At 34.6% G+C, this 14,679-nt stretch overlaps 1 protein-coding gene across 2 annotated transcripts in view; it reads right to left on the bottom strand.

The window, feature by feature from the left end:
* Positions 1-301: 301 nt before the first annotated feature.
* Positions 302-14,679, bottom strand: part of Shal (Potassium voltage-gated channel protein Shal) — a 61,705-nt gene continuing 47,327 nt past the window's right edge. The window contains exons 2-6 of one of the 2 annotated variants that reach the window (XM_089710420.1): positions 10,732-10,894; positions 7,927-8,115; positions 5,813-5,998; positions 3,670-3,783; positions 302-2,526 (exon numbers count right to left, since the gene is read on the bottom strand). In XM_089710420.1, the coding sequence (XP_089566546.1) occupies positions 2,428-2,526; positions 3,670-3,783; positions 5,813-5,998; positions 7,927-8,115; positions 10,732-10,894 (751 nt within the window). In that variant the 3' untranslated portion in view covers positions 302-2,427. The remainder of the gene's footprint in view (positions 2,527-3,669; positions 3,784-5,812; positions 5,999-7,926; positions 8,116-10,731; positions 10,895-14,679) is intronic. The other variant, XM_089710421.1, reaches the window with a different exon arrangement.

The following is a 14,679-nucleotide window of genomic DNA, read 5'->3' as shown; positions in this document are numbered from 1 at the left end:
AATATTTAATTCATTTACGAGTAAAATCAATGAAAATTAAAAGGTATTTCAAACATAGGCCTCGTGTCACTTAAAATAAATATCACGATGTTTATTAATTTGACATTATGTATTTTCATAATCTGTCGTGACATAAAAATGCAAAGTTTACCAACCTTGCTGATCGATTGATGTTATTTTTTACAATTTTAATACCAATTCAAATATAATTATAGTTTGATAAATAAGTAGTTTTTTTCAAATTGCATGCTATCGAAATTTCACGTTAAATTCAGAATATAAATCTTGCTCTTTATTTATTGTATTTTTAAATTTGATAGATATATTTATTATCATTGGTATAATTATTTACCAATACAATACTTTAGATTTCCAATGAATTTAAACACTGGACAGATAATAAATATTTTAAACATTTAGAAACATCTACAGCCATAAGAATCACAGGGAACAGATTATCAATACATACGAATTCTGACGTAAATTTATTATGACGCATTTGAAATTGGAATTGGGAGAAAATTTAAATTTGAAAAATTATTTCGAGAAGGTTCTTGAAATACGCCCCAATAAAGAATACAATCAACTTATTGCTTCACATCTCACTCACACGTATTCCTTCTTCACTCACACACGTACTAAATAACCAATATTTTAATTGTATCCTTTATTGGCTCAATTATAAATATGTATTAGCAATTAAGAATTACCAGATATTTGCACTTACAATAAAAAAGAAGATATAAAAAGAATTAGAGAATTAATATTATTCGATTCTTATAAGTACAATTATTAATTTTATAATATACCAAATTGAATGTCTACTTTCGAATATTAATAGGTAATTATACTGGCATTATTGGAAGAAGTATTATTAACACTGAATTCGGTTTACAGATTATATTATTATCGTGGGATCGTTGAAAAACAGAAAAAATTTGTCCTTCCTCAATCATTCGACACTATACAATTTAGAACATTTTATACGCTATACTCAAGTATAGAAAATCAATTAGACTGAATATGTCCTTAATAATAATTTAATTTGACTAGCATTGAAAAAGTAAAAAAGCGGAGAAGTCTTCAAGTCGTCTCTATATTATGTGCATGTGTAAGTATGAAAAACTGTTTTAATTTGAGTTTAAGTGTAAAATGTTCTTAATTCATGAGAAAATAACGTAGTATTTTATTCCCTTTATTATATTCGTAGTAACCAACGATCCCACGACTACTAAAAATTAAAATTAACCTACGTACCTAATCAAAACATGCATTCAATGCAAACTCCCACGGTTATTTTTACTTAAGGCTATGTTTTAACATGTAATTATTAAATAAATCTCTATCATAACCACATAAATTCATCTATCTATATATAACATTATTCCTCTATAACTTTCATAAGACATATTTATAAGGGTCTAAAGACTTAAAACATCCATGGGATAAGAATTTTATTATTTTATACATTGCGCGTTGCAATGAGTCGTAATATCAATGTTTAATACGTGGCACGTAGCGTATTTAAAATATATATACAGATCCCTTGGCAATACATATTTGAAATTTCCTTATTTCCGAATAGTCCGTGCCAATAAGAAATACATTTAAAAATGACGCGAGCACGTTGCGTCGCTTACTTATCATTAAACCTCAAATAAGATATCGAGTAGGAAAACTAAATTAAATATCACTGCATATAGTTCTTATCAACAAACAGTCAACATTCTTCAACTTTACGTATTCGCGCCAACAGCTGTCAAACTGACATTTCGTCGAAACCCACAGATAAGTACAAACAGTTAGATTGACCGCTACGCGCCGATAATATCGAGATAATTTTAATAAGAGAATATCTAATAACTATACTTCACTAACACAGAGTAACAGTTTAATGTATCAATGATCTCCGAAGGCACTAGCATCCTGATATAACCGAAAACAGGATTCCCAGTGCTCAATTCCTCTGAATCGAACTATTCGCCTAACATGATATGATTCTTCGACTTCCCCGAATATTGAAAGCTGTCTTTTCGAACGCGTACCTCGAGCGAGTTACTATTTCATACTGTCCTTTCTATTAGAAACACGTGATCGTGACCTGAAGACTTGAAGATTTTAAAAAGCCTAGATAGCGCAAATTATATTATCTTAAACACACACTATAATTGAATTTACTACCTACGACTAACGCTCATTGCGATTCTGTTATCCACATCGGTACCGTCATTCTGTTTGCCAAATCCTTCGCGAATGGAGCGAGACGAGCTCATACAGGTCTCCATCCGAATGTCTAAGTCTATGATATCTCGAACGGGCAGTATCACGTTAGATGCTGTAGACATAACCTAATAATTGCGGCAAATGTCACTCAGGAGTCAGTTCTCGTTACACATAGCTCTCAACATGAGCGCTAGTAGACGGTTCCTAGAACGACGCTTCCACGAGGTACGTGCCGTCCATCGCCACGCCGGTCTGGTTGCCCTGCACCGTGCTGCCCGCTGGAATGTACTTGCCACACGCTTGCTGAAATTGTCAAAAAATACAATCAATTTTATCGTCACGACATAATGTCGTCGAGTGTAAATTTGCTTTGAAAATTTAACGGAAATTGATATTTTTGGTTTTATGGCATTCAAATGCTTTATAAATATAAATTTATAAAGAATAGAAAAAATTCGAACACAATCAATTTTTTTCAGATTAAAAATTTTAAACAAAAAGGTAGGTATTATTAAAAAATGCCAATACTTAATTTAGACGATTTCAAAGCTTAACTATAGCGATACCGTTTTACTTTAACTACTTTACAAGACTTTACGTTTGAACTGGAAGCACTTACATAAGCTAAAGACTTTCTTACAAATATAACAAAAATTGGAAGTGAGCAAGTTGCAGTGGATGTAGGTGTGATGAGTAAAAAGGTGCCTTGGATCATGCTATCATAAATTATCATGTAGACCCATCAGTGTATCATTGTGAAGTGTCAGTTAGGTCCGCTTTGCACTGCAGCTTACACATTCAGTGCAAGAACCTCCGGACATATCGTAACATTTAGTTTGCACACCAAGCGCGTCACTACATAGTTACATACTGCAAGTTACCCTTACATCGAGCATGTGTGCAGTGTGTTGGCGTTTACAATGTTGTTTGCTGTGTCAGCAAACGGTCTAGCGACACCAGTTCAAGCGATTATACGTTTACAACACTTGTGGATCTACTGTCGATACAGAAATCGCATCATTCTATTTCGTGTCAAACTCACTGTATACGTGTACTATACAACAATAAGAAAATAAAGGAGAAATAATAAATTTAGAAAAATGCGACTTATAACAATATAAATTACATAACACATTTACAATCGAATACACCTCACATTGACAGTAAAATAATCCTTAACGAAGGTAGCACAGCGAAAGCTAAAAATAATACACATCAATTACAATAATAATAGTCATTTATTACAATAATAGTTTAAGCAACAAATTTAGCAGCCAACACCCTGCAGACATTAAAAGCCAACCAGTTACCACACAGCGATTTAAGAGGTTCAGTATCGTTGACATATAACGAGTATCGTTGACATATAACGAGTATCGTTGACATATTAGCTGTTACTTTCACATAGACAATGTATCGCTGAATGGTTGTACTGGGCAGACATACTGGTAAGGGGTCTTCGCTGGGCGCGGCCGACACGGACGTGTCCGAGGGCCGAGACGTCGCCGTGTACCTCCGAGTACCTCGCGCTCTCTTTCTACTCGAGTCTAATAGCAGGACCTTGAATTACAACTACCTGTTAGAGCCAATTGGAAATGAAGTATCGCGTAGTGTTTTCCCGTTAAGACGCGGTTGTTTAGCCAAATTTTTGATTTAGAAGTAATAGATAGATGGAAGTAGATTGGTAAAGTGTACAAGAAAGTGTGTGAAACGTGTTTCAGTTAGAGTTTCTGAAACTAGCGTTATATTGTCTGTTTATCTACCTACGAAGTATGAGTTTTTACATGAACATGGAAACTAATAGAGTAAAAAGGTAAAAAATAGATAAAGTAGGTATCGTTGGGAGAAACGTATTCACAGTGGCTAGACTACTTTTTGTAAGAAAGGGATAGCATAACAGATTCTACAACTATCTCTACAAGAATAGGACTTCATTTATAATCGTTTTTTACTAAACATACTTACCAGAAAAAGTCATTAATAATTACGTAATTATTTACATCTATATTTCAACGTTTCGTCCCGTCAAGACGTTATTTAGGTATATTATAGGTACTATTAAATTGGATGGTATAATCATACACTTACATAAAAATATGTTAAATACAATTCATAAGTAAATATTTATATTGCCAATGTGATAATTTGCTACGAAATTTGCTTCGTCAGCAATATTCATAATATGAAGCGTAGCGTAGCTTATAATTTTGTGGTTCAGCGAAAGCGATTATATATTTTTATTGATATTTTGGTATATTTTTTATATATTTGGGAGTGTACCACACAAGCACGTCAGGGACACAATGTTCTAGCCACACAAGCAACAATACGGAACCCAATCACAATATCGGTATGTGTTATTTGTTTATACGACCAACGATCTCTACAAACAATATCGTATCGAATAAAAGCTCTTAATAAAACACGTATATCGTGTGCTGTAAAACGATCCATTTATTTTGCACCCATAAGTACCCCACATTAATATCGTGCCCTGTAAAAGCACCTATTGGTGGTATAAACAGAATACCGACATGTAATCGTAAACAACATGGACGGTGCTGTGTGCTTTATACCTCACGACGCGGACCCGTAGCGAGTCCGATCGGACTGACGCACCGTACGGAACGACGACGCTTCTGTCGTGATACAAAATCCTTAGAAAATATCATAAAATAACCTAGAAATCTACAAACGTGTTAACCTAATGATCGTAAAACTAGACGAATCTTCACTACGTGATGTCTACGTCACATGCCATATAAAATAATGGTAATCGTTACCATCGAGTCGGGCCTTTACTACACCTCCATTGGAAACTAAATTAGAAAAGAAGCTGTTTGCAACTATGCTTTTATAATCCTCCTAATTGAACAGAATTAGTTATGTTAAACTGTTAGTTATTTTTAAAGGTCGACATTAAAGGGCTTTGGGTAAAGTTGGCGTCGTGATCAACATTGCGGCCAATGGATGAAACTTGGATATTTTAAAAAAACAATATATTGTGAGCAAAAGTTATTATGGAGATAAATCTCGTAACGTATTAGTAACAGAGATATTTGGTTTTGTATTATTCATTACCTAGAATCTAAATGATTTATTATAAGATTTTTCTGAGTATTAGGTTTCTTCTTTATTTATTTAAAAAATGAAAACGATGTATATGAACGCATATACGCAGTATATAATATAAGAGCAATACTCTTAAAATATACAATTCATCACTGACCCCGAAAGCGCGACCCCACCAGCCCATACAAAAGTACCCAAACCCCTTTATATGTAAAAGTGACTAGTAAATAAGTATACAAAGTACCCAAACCCCTTTATGTGTAAACGCTTATATACCTACGCATTATAGGTATAATATAAGATCAATATTCTTAACCCATTGAGCTCCAAGCGGCCCGATCGGTCCCAGACACAATAGATTTTCTATTGTGTCTGTGGTTCCGGGGCCTGAGTTATAAAAATATACAAGTTTCATCACTGGCCGCGAAAGGCCGATGCCACTAGCCCATACAAAGGTACCCCAACCCGCTTATGTGTAAATATGTAAAAGTGACAAGTATATAAGTATACAAGTTACCTGGTACTTCTGCGGGCAGCAGCCGCAGCGCGCGCAGCAGGCGAGCAGCGCGGGCGCGCGGCCCGAGTGCGCGGGCGAAGCGAGCGGGGACGGCGAGCCCGGACGCTTCACCGCGCCGTTGTAAGGGTTCTCCATTTCCACAAACTCACGATCCTGGAATGTTTTGTCGGATTGTTTTTGAAAATCCTACAAACCGACAAACTGATGGATTAAAAGTGGCAGTGTAAGATAAATAGTGCAGTGGAAATTTTGAAATGAGATGCAGGAACTACAGGCTACTATTAGAGAATCGTCTTGGGACTGTTAGAAGAAATGTTTAAGTGGGATGCTTATAACTTTAAATAGGAAGGGGGCTACAGGCTACTATAAACTATTTTGGAACATCATTCATATGCAAAAAAAATGGCAATTTAGTATGTTTACATTCTGTAATAAAAAGGCCAATTCCAATAAAAATAAAAATTTGCCAATTGGTTTTATAAATTTTAATATGTCTACAACATAATTATTCACTCTAAATATCCGGTGAACTCGAATCACCGTAAAATTATGTTGTCGAAAATATCCAAATCGGTCCAGCAATTCTCGAGTCTCAGCGAAACAAAGACAATATATTTTTATATATTATCTATATTCTAACTAACTCTGTGAACTTCGTATAGTAAGCAAAATTAATCTTGACTTATGATAAATATTTCAAAACCACAAATTCAAATTTTCAAATCGGTTCAGTCATTATCGAGTTTTAGCAAGACAAACAAACAGCAATTCATTTCTATAATAATTTATATAATATTCCACTACATAGTGTTACAATAAATGACTAGCTTTCGATCCGCGGCTTCGTTCGCGTGTTCATCGCGATATCGCGTGATAACTGTATAAATAGATCGAGCTTGCACCCTCTTTAAGTTTTATTTTTCCTATCTATAAAATTCATAGAACTTATGTTTAACGGTTCATGCATAACAACGAAACTATACACAATGATATTCAATTTGGCATAAATAGTTATAAATAATACAAGTTGTTACAGTAATCTTTTTATGAATAAGTTGTTACAGTAAATTTGTTGTGAATAAATTGTTACAGTAAATTTTAAAAGTACATTTATTAATATAGGTATATTCAATACTTTTTTATAATATCAATGTGTATCTAGATTATTATGTAAAACCAATTTTAATTGTTTGTAATGTAAACATTTACAAATAAGTAGTTATTACAACATTCAGTTCAATAATTTAATTTGTAACAGAAATATTTTTACTACTACTACTACTACGATAAATATATTAGATTTTCATGCATATTTACTAGGTACCTAACTACTTACATCAAAAGCAAAAAAAAATATCTATGGGATAAAATAAAATTATAAATGACATCCTTAAAGCTGTGTCATAGTCATAGATGCTAAAAAAATGAGCTATTAACAAAGAGAAGAAACAAATTAAAATATATTCACAGAAATACTCATTATTGAAAGTAGGTACTTATGTTTCAGTTGCTCGTGGCTTTTACCGTTATGTAGCAACTTTTATCTATATTGTGACAAAAGAAAAATAAACGAAACAATAACACAATATATTAGTAGGGTTGCCAACCATAGTATACTTACCGTTGTTGCATTACACTTTTTACTGCTGAATATGTAGGTACAATATGTACACATTGTATTTAGCATCATAAAAATAATGTCGATATTTCCATAATCTAAACTGCGAGTAACACCAATCTTTAGGAGATATTGTTAATATATCTCCAGAATACTCTTAAACACAAAATTAAACCAATTATCTGCACAATGCAAAGACGACAAAATACATTATACAAATAGGCATCCTTATCACTTGGTAGCGCATACTTCCATGCACGCATTTTTGTGATATAGGTAATATTATTATATATATACAATTTTTTATGGACAATAGGGAAACTAATTTTTAATTAACCACAATCTCGCTTTGTGGCATGCTGCGATTTTCAACATTGCCATAGTTACTAGTTATTATTCTGTGACATTGCATATAAATACAACTAACTCCATTTCCCTAAATTGGCAACCCTACACCACGTCACATCACACCACGACACATCCCATCAATTCCTACCGTGGTACGCTCCAAGCACCGCAGCAGGTGGTGATGCTGCAACTCGAAGATGTCTTCATCCCGCCCAGCGTCATCCAGTTCCACGCCAGACTCCTGGGCGGCGAGGCGGGCTTCAGCTGCCTTTTTCTTGGAGACGAAGGCCGCGCCTGATGACGCTTTGGCTATGCGGATTCGGGCGAGCCGGGCTTTCTGGAAAGGGAATAATATCTCCTTAATATAACTAAGTGTTCGTTTGAAATGTGAATAACATATCTCCGTAATATACTAGCTGTGTCATACGGTTTTATCCACGTTAACGTGCGTCTTAGCGTGATATAGCTATTAGAGATAGCTAGAATAAATAATTTTGATAATATAACAATTCTAGCTGAGCGGTTTAATCTGAAAGTTTTAATGCTCCGCTCGTATTTTTGTTTCATACTGCTAGCGTTATAGCCATAGAAATCTAAATAACAAGACACATAGAAGTGCTATAATGTCATAATTCATATGAAAACCGCTGTCGCCAAAATCAACACATTTAAACAGATAGCTAAACAGTACACACAAGTAAACTATGCCTTTTATTGGACAGCTTGATTTTATCGAAAACTAACTTAAATATTAAATTAAGCTTTTAATATGTATCCTAACGCACGAATTTACGGTTTATTTTAGAATAACATCCCTAAGTATATGAGACGTTTTGTTTCTTTTTGTTCCAATACGAAAAAATTCGGCTTTTCTACAACAGAAGTTGTCAATTTTCAGTAGATATAACTTTGAACATAAACTCATAGAAATAAGGTTGAAATTTGTGTTAAACGTGATAATAAGAATGGTAGACTGTGTCATTCATTGTTATTTCGATTACTATGGTGACACTCGTAATACTTGTAAATATTCTATAATTTTAAGGAAAAACGGCATTATTTCTAAAAAAGAAATATTTACCGATGAAATATTATTCCTTTATTAGTATAATTACAACTTGTGGAAGAATTTCCGCAATGGGATATGCTGAAACACACCATGTTTATACACATACGTCTCCAGAGCAACTGAACAGTGACGAACACGCTGGTGTTGTGAAAGTCACCTGAGTGGCGACAAGGTCACGCGCGCTTACGACTTCTAGTGTCTTGTAATGCTAGGCGTCCATTAGAGGCGGATCGGGCCGGGCCGCATCGCAACGGGCCGTCTCTAATGGACGCGCTGTTTGCTCCTGCGTCCACCTGTACGGGGCGCGGCGGACCGCCTAGGCGGATTTTATCTAACAGACGCTCGCCGCTTACATCCGCCTGCCTGCGTCCACTAGACGGGTCGGGGCGGGCCGGGCCGCAGCGCACCGCCGGCAGAAATCCGCCTGCGAAGCGATATCCGCCAATGCGTTGCGGCCCGCCCCGACCCGATCCGTCGCTAATGGACGATGTTTCATACAAAACATAGGCCGGCGTATTTTTGCGTTGCGATGCGGCCCGGCCCGATCCGCCTAGAGGACGCCAGCCATTATTTAGATTTCTATGGTTATAGCCTTCCTAAATAAATGGGCTTTCTACTAAAATATGTTTTCAAATTGTACCGGTAGTTCCTGAGATTAGCGGGTCCAAACAAACAAATTATACGATTAGTTTATAAATAAATAGCTAGCTGCGATTCATTTATTCATTTATAATTATACTTATACATCTGACTTATTGCAATAAGTGAAATCCTAATTTTTGAGTCACACAAGCTATTTTTTACCCCGGTCAATTCGGGCATCTAATGTGTAACAAGTCCAAGGTTCTATTACGGTTCAAAAGATAAATTCCTATGATGTACAGCCAGCTTATCCATAATCACTACATAGTATAAAACAAAGTCGCTTTCTCTGTCCCTATGTCCCTATGTATGCTTAAATCTTTAAAACTACGCAACGGATTTTGATGCGGTTTTTTTTAATAGATAGAGTGATTCAAGAGGAAGGTTTTAGTATATAATTTATTATGTTTTAGACAAAGCGGGCGAAGCCGCGGGCGGAAATCTAGTGATATTATAACACAAAAAATACACGTGAAATACAGAAATTAATAACATGTAAATGTACAGAAATATCATATTATTATAAGTTATAACCATTCGTAAAACTAACATCCTAAACTAACTTCTATATTGTCTTTGGTTTGTGGAAATTAATTAAAATCGGGTGGAAATATGAATTATTTTAACGAGGAAAAGGTTATTTGAATTGTATAAAAATTTTATTAATTTACTTTCATCCATATCAAATCAGTTTTTTTTAAACAATCTGTTAATTAAAAATGCTAATTTTTAAACTAAAAAAGTGCTAAGGTAAGAATCGAGCAGAAATTATGTTCCCTCTATTGTTCAGAATTTTTAAAATGATATTATAGCATTTAGGCCAATCCAGCATAGACAAAGGCTACTTTCGCAATTATTAAATCAATATTCACTAGTAAGAAAAACTTTAGAATACTAAAATACTATTTTCTAGTGTTTGACTTTACGCGTGTAATTATACATTTATAAATTAAAGATTTTTTAACGGATTTCAACGCGATTTTATACTATTTTCCCCGCTCGCTGTAAAGTGTTCGAAACGTCGAGAAAATAATAATTTTAAATCTTTAATTTCTAAATACTAAAAGACTTTACCCAATAAAAATAAAATAAAATACCCGACTGCTAATTTATGTTACTATCAAATTCGCAAATCTGATGATTACAACAACACATTATAAAATTAAGAAATAAATATACTCTCGAAAAACATAGCCCTCCTTTCGCAGTTGGGTAAAAAGTAAAGAAAACAAAGCAACAGACCCGCTGCGCCTTCCGTTTATCAGCTCTCTGGTTCTGGTGGTAGATCCTGGAGAAGTTGGAGACGATGACGGGCACGGGCAGGGCTATCACCAGCACTCCAGAGAGGGAGCACACGCCTCCAACTATCTTGCCCGCTATGGTGCCTGGTACCATGTCACCGTATCTGGAAAGGGAATAGTTTGCATCTATAAGTATATAAGTATGTATATAATATTTATTTATTGTATATGATACTAACGATAAATTTTAAGAATAGAAAAAATCGATCACGAGGCGAAAAAATATAGTTTAGTGTGTGAGCGATAGGGGAAGCTTTTGAAGCTTCGCTTATCGCTATGCGTAAGAAATTTTAAAACTCCGTTAGTTTTGAAATTAAGGCTAAAATAAAAAGTTCACACGAATGAATCCACAAAGTCAATCATAACAAAAAAATGCTCTATATAATCAATTTAAACAATTGACGCACGTATTTCAAATTGTACGCAATTGTAATGTTTTCGTACAAATTAGAAAATGAATTTATAAAGCGAATGAGCGAGATCAAAGGAATTGAATAGAGATGAGTCAATTCTACATCCAGCAGTCCATTAGTAGTTTCCTGAGTTTCTTTTGTAAACACTTTAATAATAGCGCAAATGTTAGGTTTTAATGTGTTTTCTGGTAACAATACTACTACCTAATGCCGGTTATTACTTTTTAATGTTGGTTCAAATGTAGATATCGTATAGCTGTGACGTCTATGCATGGTATCACTACATAGTATAAAACAAAGTCGCTTTTTCTGTCCCTATGTCCCTTTGTATGCTTAAATCATTAAAACTACGCAACGGATTTTGATGCAGTTTTTTTTTTTTTAATAGATAGAGTGAGTCAAGAGGAAGGTTTAAGTATTTAATTTATTAGGTTTTAGACAAGGCGGGCGAAGATGCGGGTGGTAAGCTAGTAATATTATATTATAGATATTTCTGCTACAATTCGACTTGGGGTACTAAAATACCTTCCACATTACCTAAATAATAGGCGTTAACAAGATTACTAACAAATAAAAGTTAATAAGTTAAACCCGGTTACTTACTTACTCGCTTACGCTTATCACACGGATTATCCTCTAAATTCATTAATTATTTATTGTTCGGACAGTAATAAAATAATCATAAATATAATTGAGTTTTATCATCTATAATTGCCAGCTTTAGGTGAATATTGAAGTTAGTTGTAACTTGTAAGTAATTAATTGATAAAATCTTTAATTACGTTTCTGAATAACTTCCAAATAAAATATAACTACCTAAATAACTAGGCTAGATCTTCAATTAACATTGTTCTGTCTTATGGCAATTTATTAAAAATTGTAACAATAATTGGTATTAGTCAGAATTATTCACCCTAATGATTTGGGGACAATAAAAATTACGACCTATTTATTCTCAGATCTACTTAATATACACAAAAAAATTCATAGAAATCGAACAAGCCATTTTGGAGGAGTTTGGTTGTGGTGACAATCGTTCCATGTGTATTTTAGTTTTTATATGCAGTAGAAAAATTATCTTCACTACATTGCATAAAACAAAGTCGCTTTCTCCGTCCCTATGTCCTTTTGTATGCTTAAATTTTTTAAACTACGCAACGGATTTTGATGCGGTTTTTTTAATAGATAGAGTGATTCAAGAGGAAGGTTTTAGTATATAATTTATTAGGTTTTAGACAAAGCGGGCAAAGCAGCGGGCGGAAAGCTAGTAGAATATATTATACCTAATCTAACGCGACGTTATATGGTGATAATCGTTCCAAGTGTATTTAAGGTTTTATATGTAGGTGGTAGGAAACATATTATGTCACATACATTTTTTTTTCAATAATTGATACAATCAAAATCATTGATTTATAATATCCATAGTTCAAATAAAAAAAGACGTGTGGCACTCGGGGACTGCCGCGGTAAAGCTATTGCATAGCATGCCTTCAAGCCACACCTCCGAGCCCGTCGGAGTGGGGAGCGTGAGGTTTTTTCGTTACGGAATTTCTCGATTCGGTCCCCGCGCTCAAGGACCGCGATAGAAGCTATGCAATAGCTTAAAAACTCACCTACCTAACCTCAATTGAATTCACATACTCACTGAACCATCATAAAGCCTTATACAGTCTCTAAATACATGAAAAACACATACAAATTATGAAACCGCGCCTGAAACTCTCAGCTTGTTAAACAAGTGTACAGTCGTACAGAACACGATATTCAATTAAAAATTAACCACCGAGAATGCTTCAGGTGAAAATATACTTTCAGTTGTCGATTACGGCTTTTCAACGAAACTTTGCGTATATTTAATTTATTTTAAAAGCCTTATTCTTATTTATTTAGGCGGGTTGAAAAACCTTTGAAAAATCTGCATTGTGATGTGATATTATGTGTATTTGGAGGGAGTACTAAATATGGTGTATTTAAATATAATACGTTTATGTTATAGAATATAGGATAAATAGAGACTATGGTTTGTTGTCTTCTTTTCTCGGAAATTGCTATACAAAACAGTGCTAATATGACGATTCAAAAGCTCTGAAAAAGAGCACCATCATTTACCCTTTCAAGACTTCGCAACAACCATCCTCTAAGGCGCGGGACATATACAAGCGGCGCGGCGCGCCGCGGGCGCGCTGCCGGCGTGCATCGGGTGCGCTATTGGCATTTTGTATGAAATAATTTTGGAAAGGCGCAACCTTGGCGCAACCTTGGCACAACCGTGGCGTGCCGTCTCGACGCCTGTCCAAAATTCTTTCATACAAAATGTATAAGAAGGACGTGGTGCAAAACAGATTCAAGAGGTGCGCTTATGGCACGCCCGCGCCCGCGCCGCTTGTGTTTGACCCGCGCCTAAAATTCCACCTATCCATTTCTCAAAATTCATCTAAATCAATTCAGCGGTCCTATAGTTTAAAGGTCACAAACAGACAGACAAAACAAGCATTTTATTATTCGTATGGATAAACACGCTCGGCCTCCATCCTCGTTGACCGTGTAGAGTGTAGACGCATCCGACCGCTCTATTGTGGTAATTTTATTATAAATAACTAGGGGTGTTCTGGTGAATTAGACATCGATAGAATATCGTTGAATCATATCGATAGAATATAGTGTATAATGATTTAAAATAATGTCTCAGGTCATTGCAATTTGTTCGAAAAATAATATCATATTAAGAGACAAATTAAGAGTTTTCAACTGACAAATCCACTCCTTGATATTTTTACCGAATTCCTTCTCCTCCCAGACCTTATTTAAAACAACGAAATAAAATCGATACATTGTAATGCATTATGATTTATCGATACATTGTATTTCAGACAATTCGAACAGACACATATCCCCCAGATACTGTCATGAAGCCACTCAAAATATCGACACAGAATACGAAATACTATGCGTTCTATGCATTACAATTTATCGATATTGTATTCCGGATGTGCCTTACATTCTACCTAACCCCAAGACACTTCATTACAATGTCAGACAAAATATCGATAGTATATTCTCAATACAACGCTCTACGCCAATGCGTTATGGTTTATCTATACATTTTATTGCTGATATTGTATAGCATGAACAATATTCTAAAGGCTCAAAGCAGCTCAAAATGTAGGCATAAAGTACTATATACATATTATATTTATCGATTCATTGTATTTCGGACGTCTCTACCACAATGCTTAATCCCACAAACTTATATAAACCTGCTAAAAACATCGACAAAAATATTTGATACTACGCACTCCATACGTTAGAATTATCAATACATCATATTTCGAATATAACTAATATTCAACCTTTCTTCTTAATTAAAAATTTTATAAAGCTACTCAAAATATCGATATCAAACACTCGAAATCAAAATCGTTTTATCGATACATCGCATCGCTTTCGCACATCCCTAACATAAATAAACGGAG

This window comes from Colias philodice, chromosome 24, assembly GCF_061535455.1.
Source record: "Colias philodice isolate Cphi_HAF_F1 chromosome 24, ilColPhil1 Martin Lab GWU primary, whole genome shotgun sequence".
Classification (NCBI taxonomy): Eukaryota; Metazoa; Arthropoda; class Insecta; order Lepidoptera; family Pieridae; genus Colias; species Colias philodice.
This window is presented reverse-complemented; position numbering and strand designations above follow the sequence as displayed.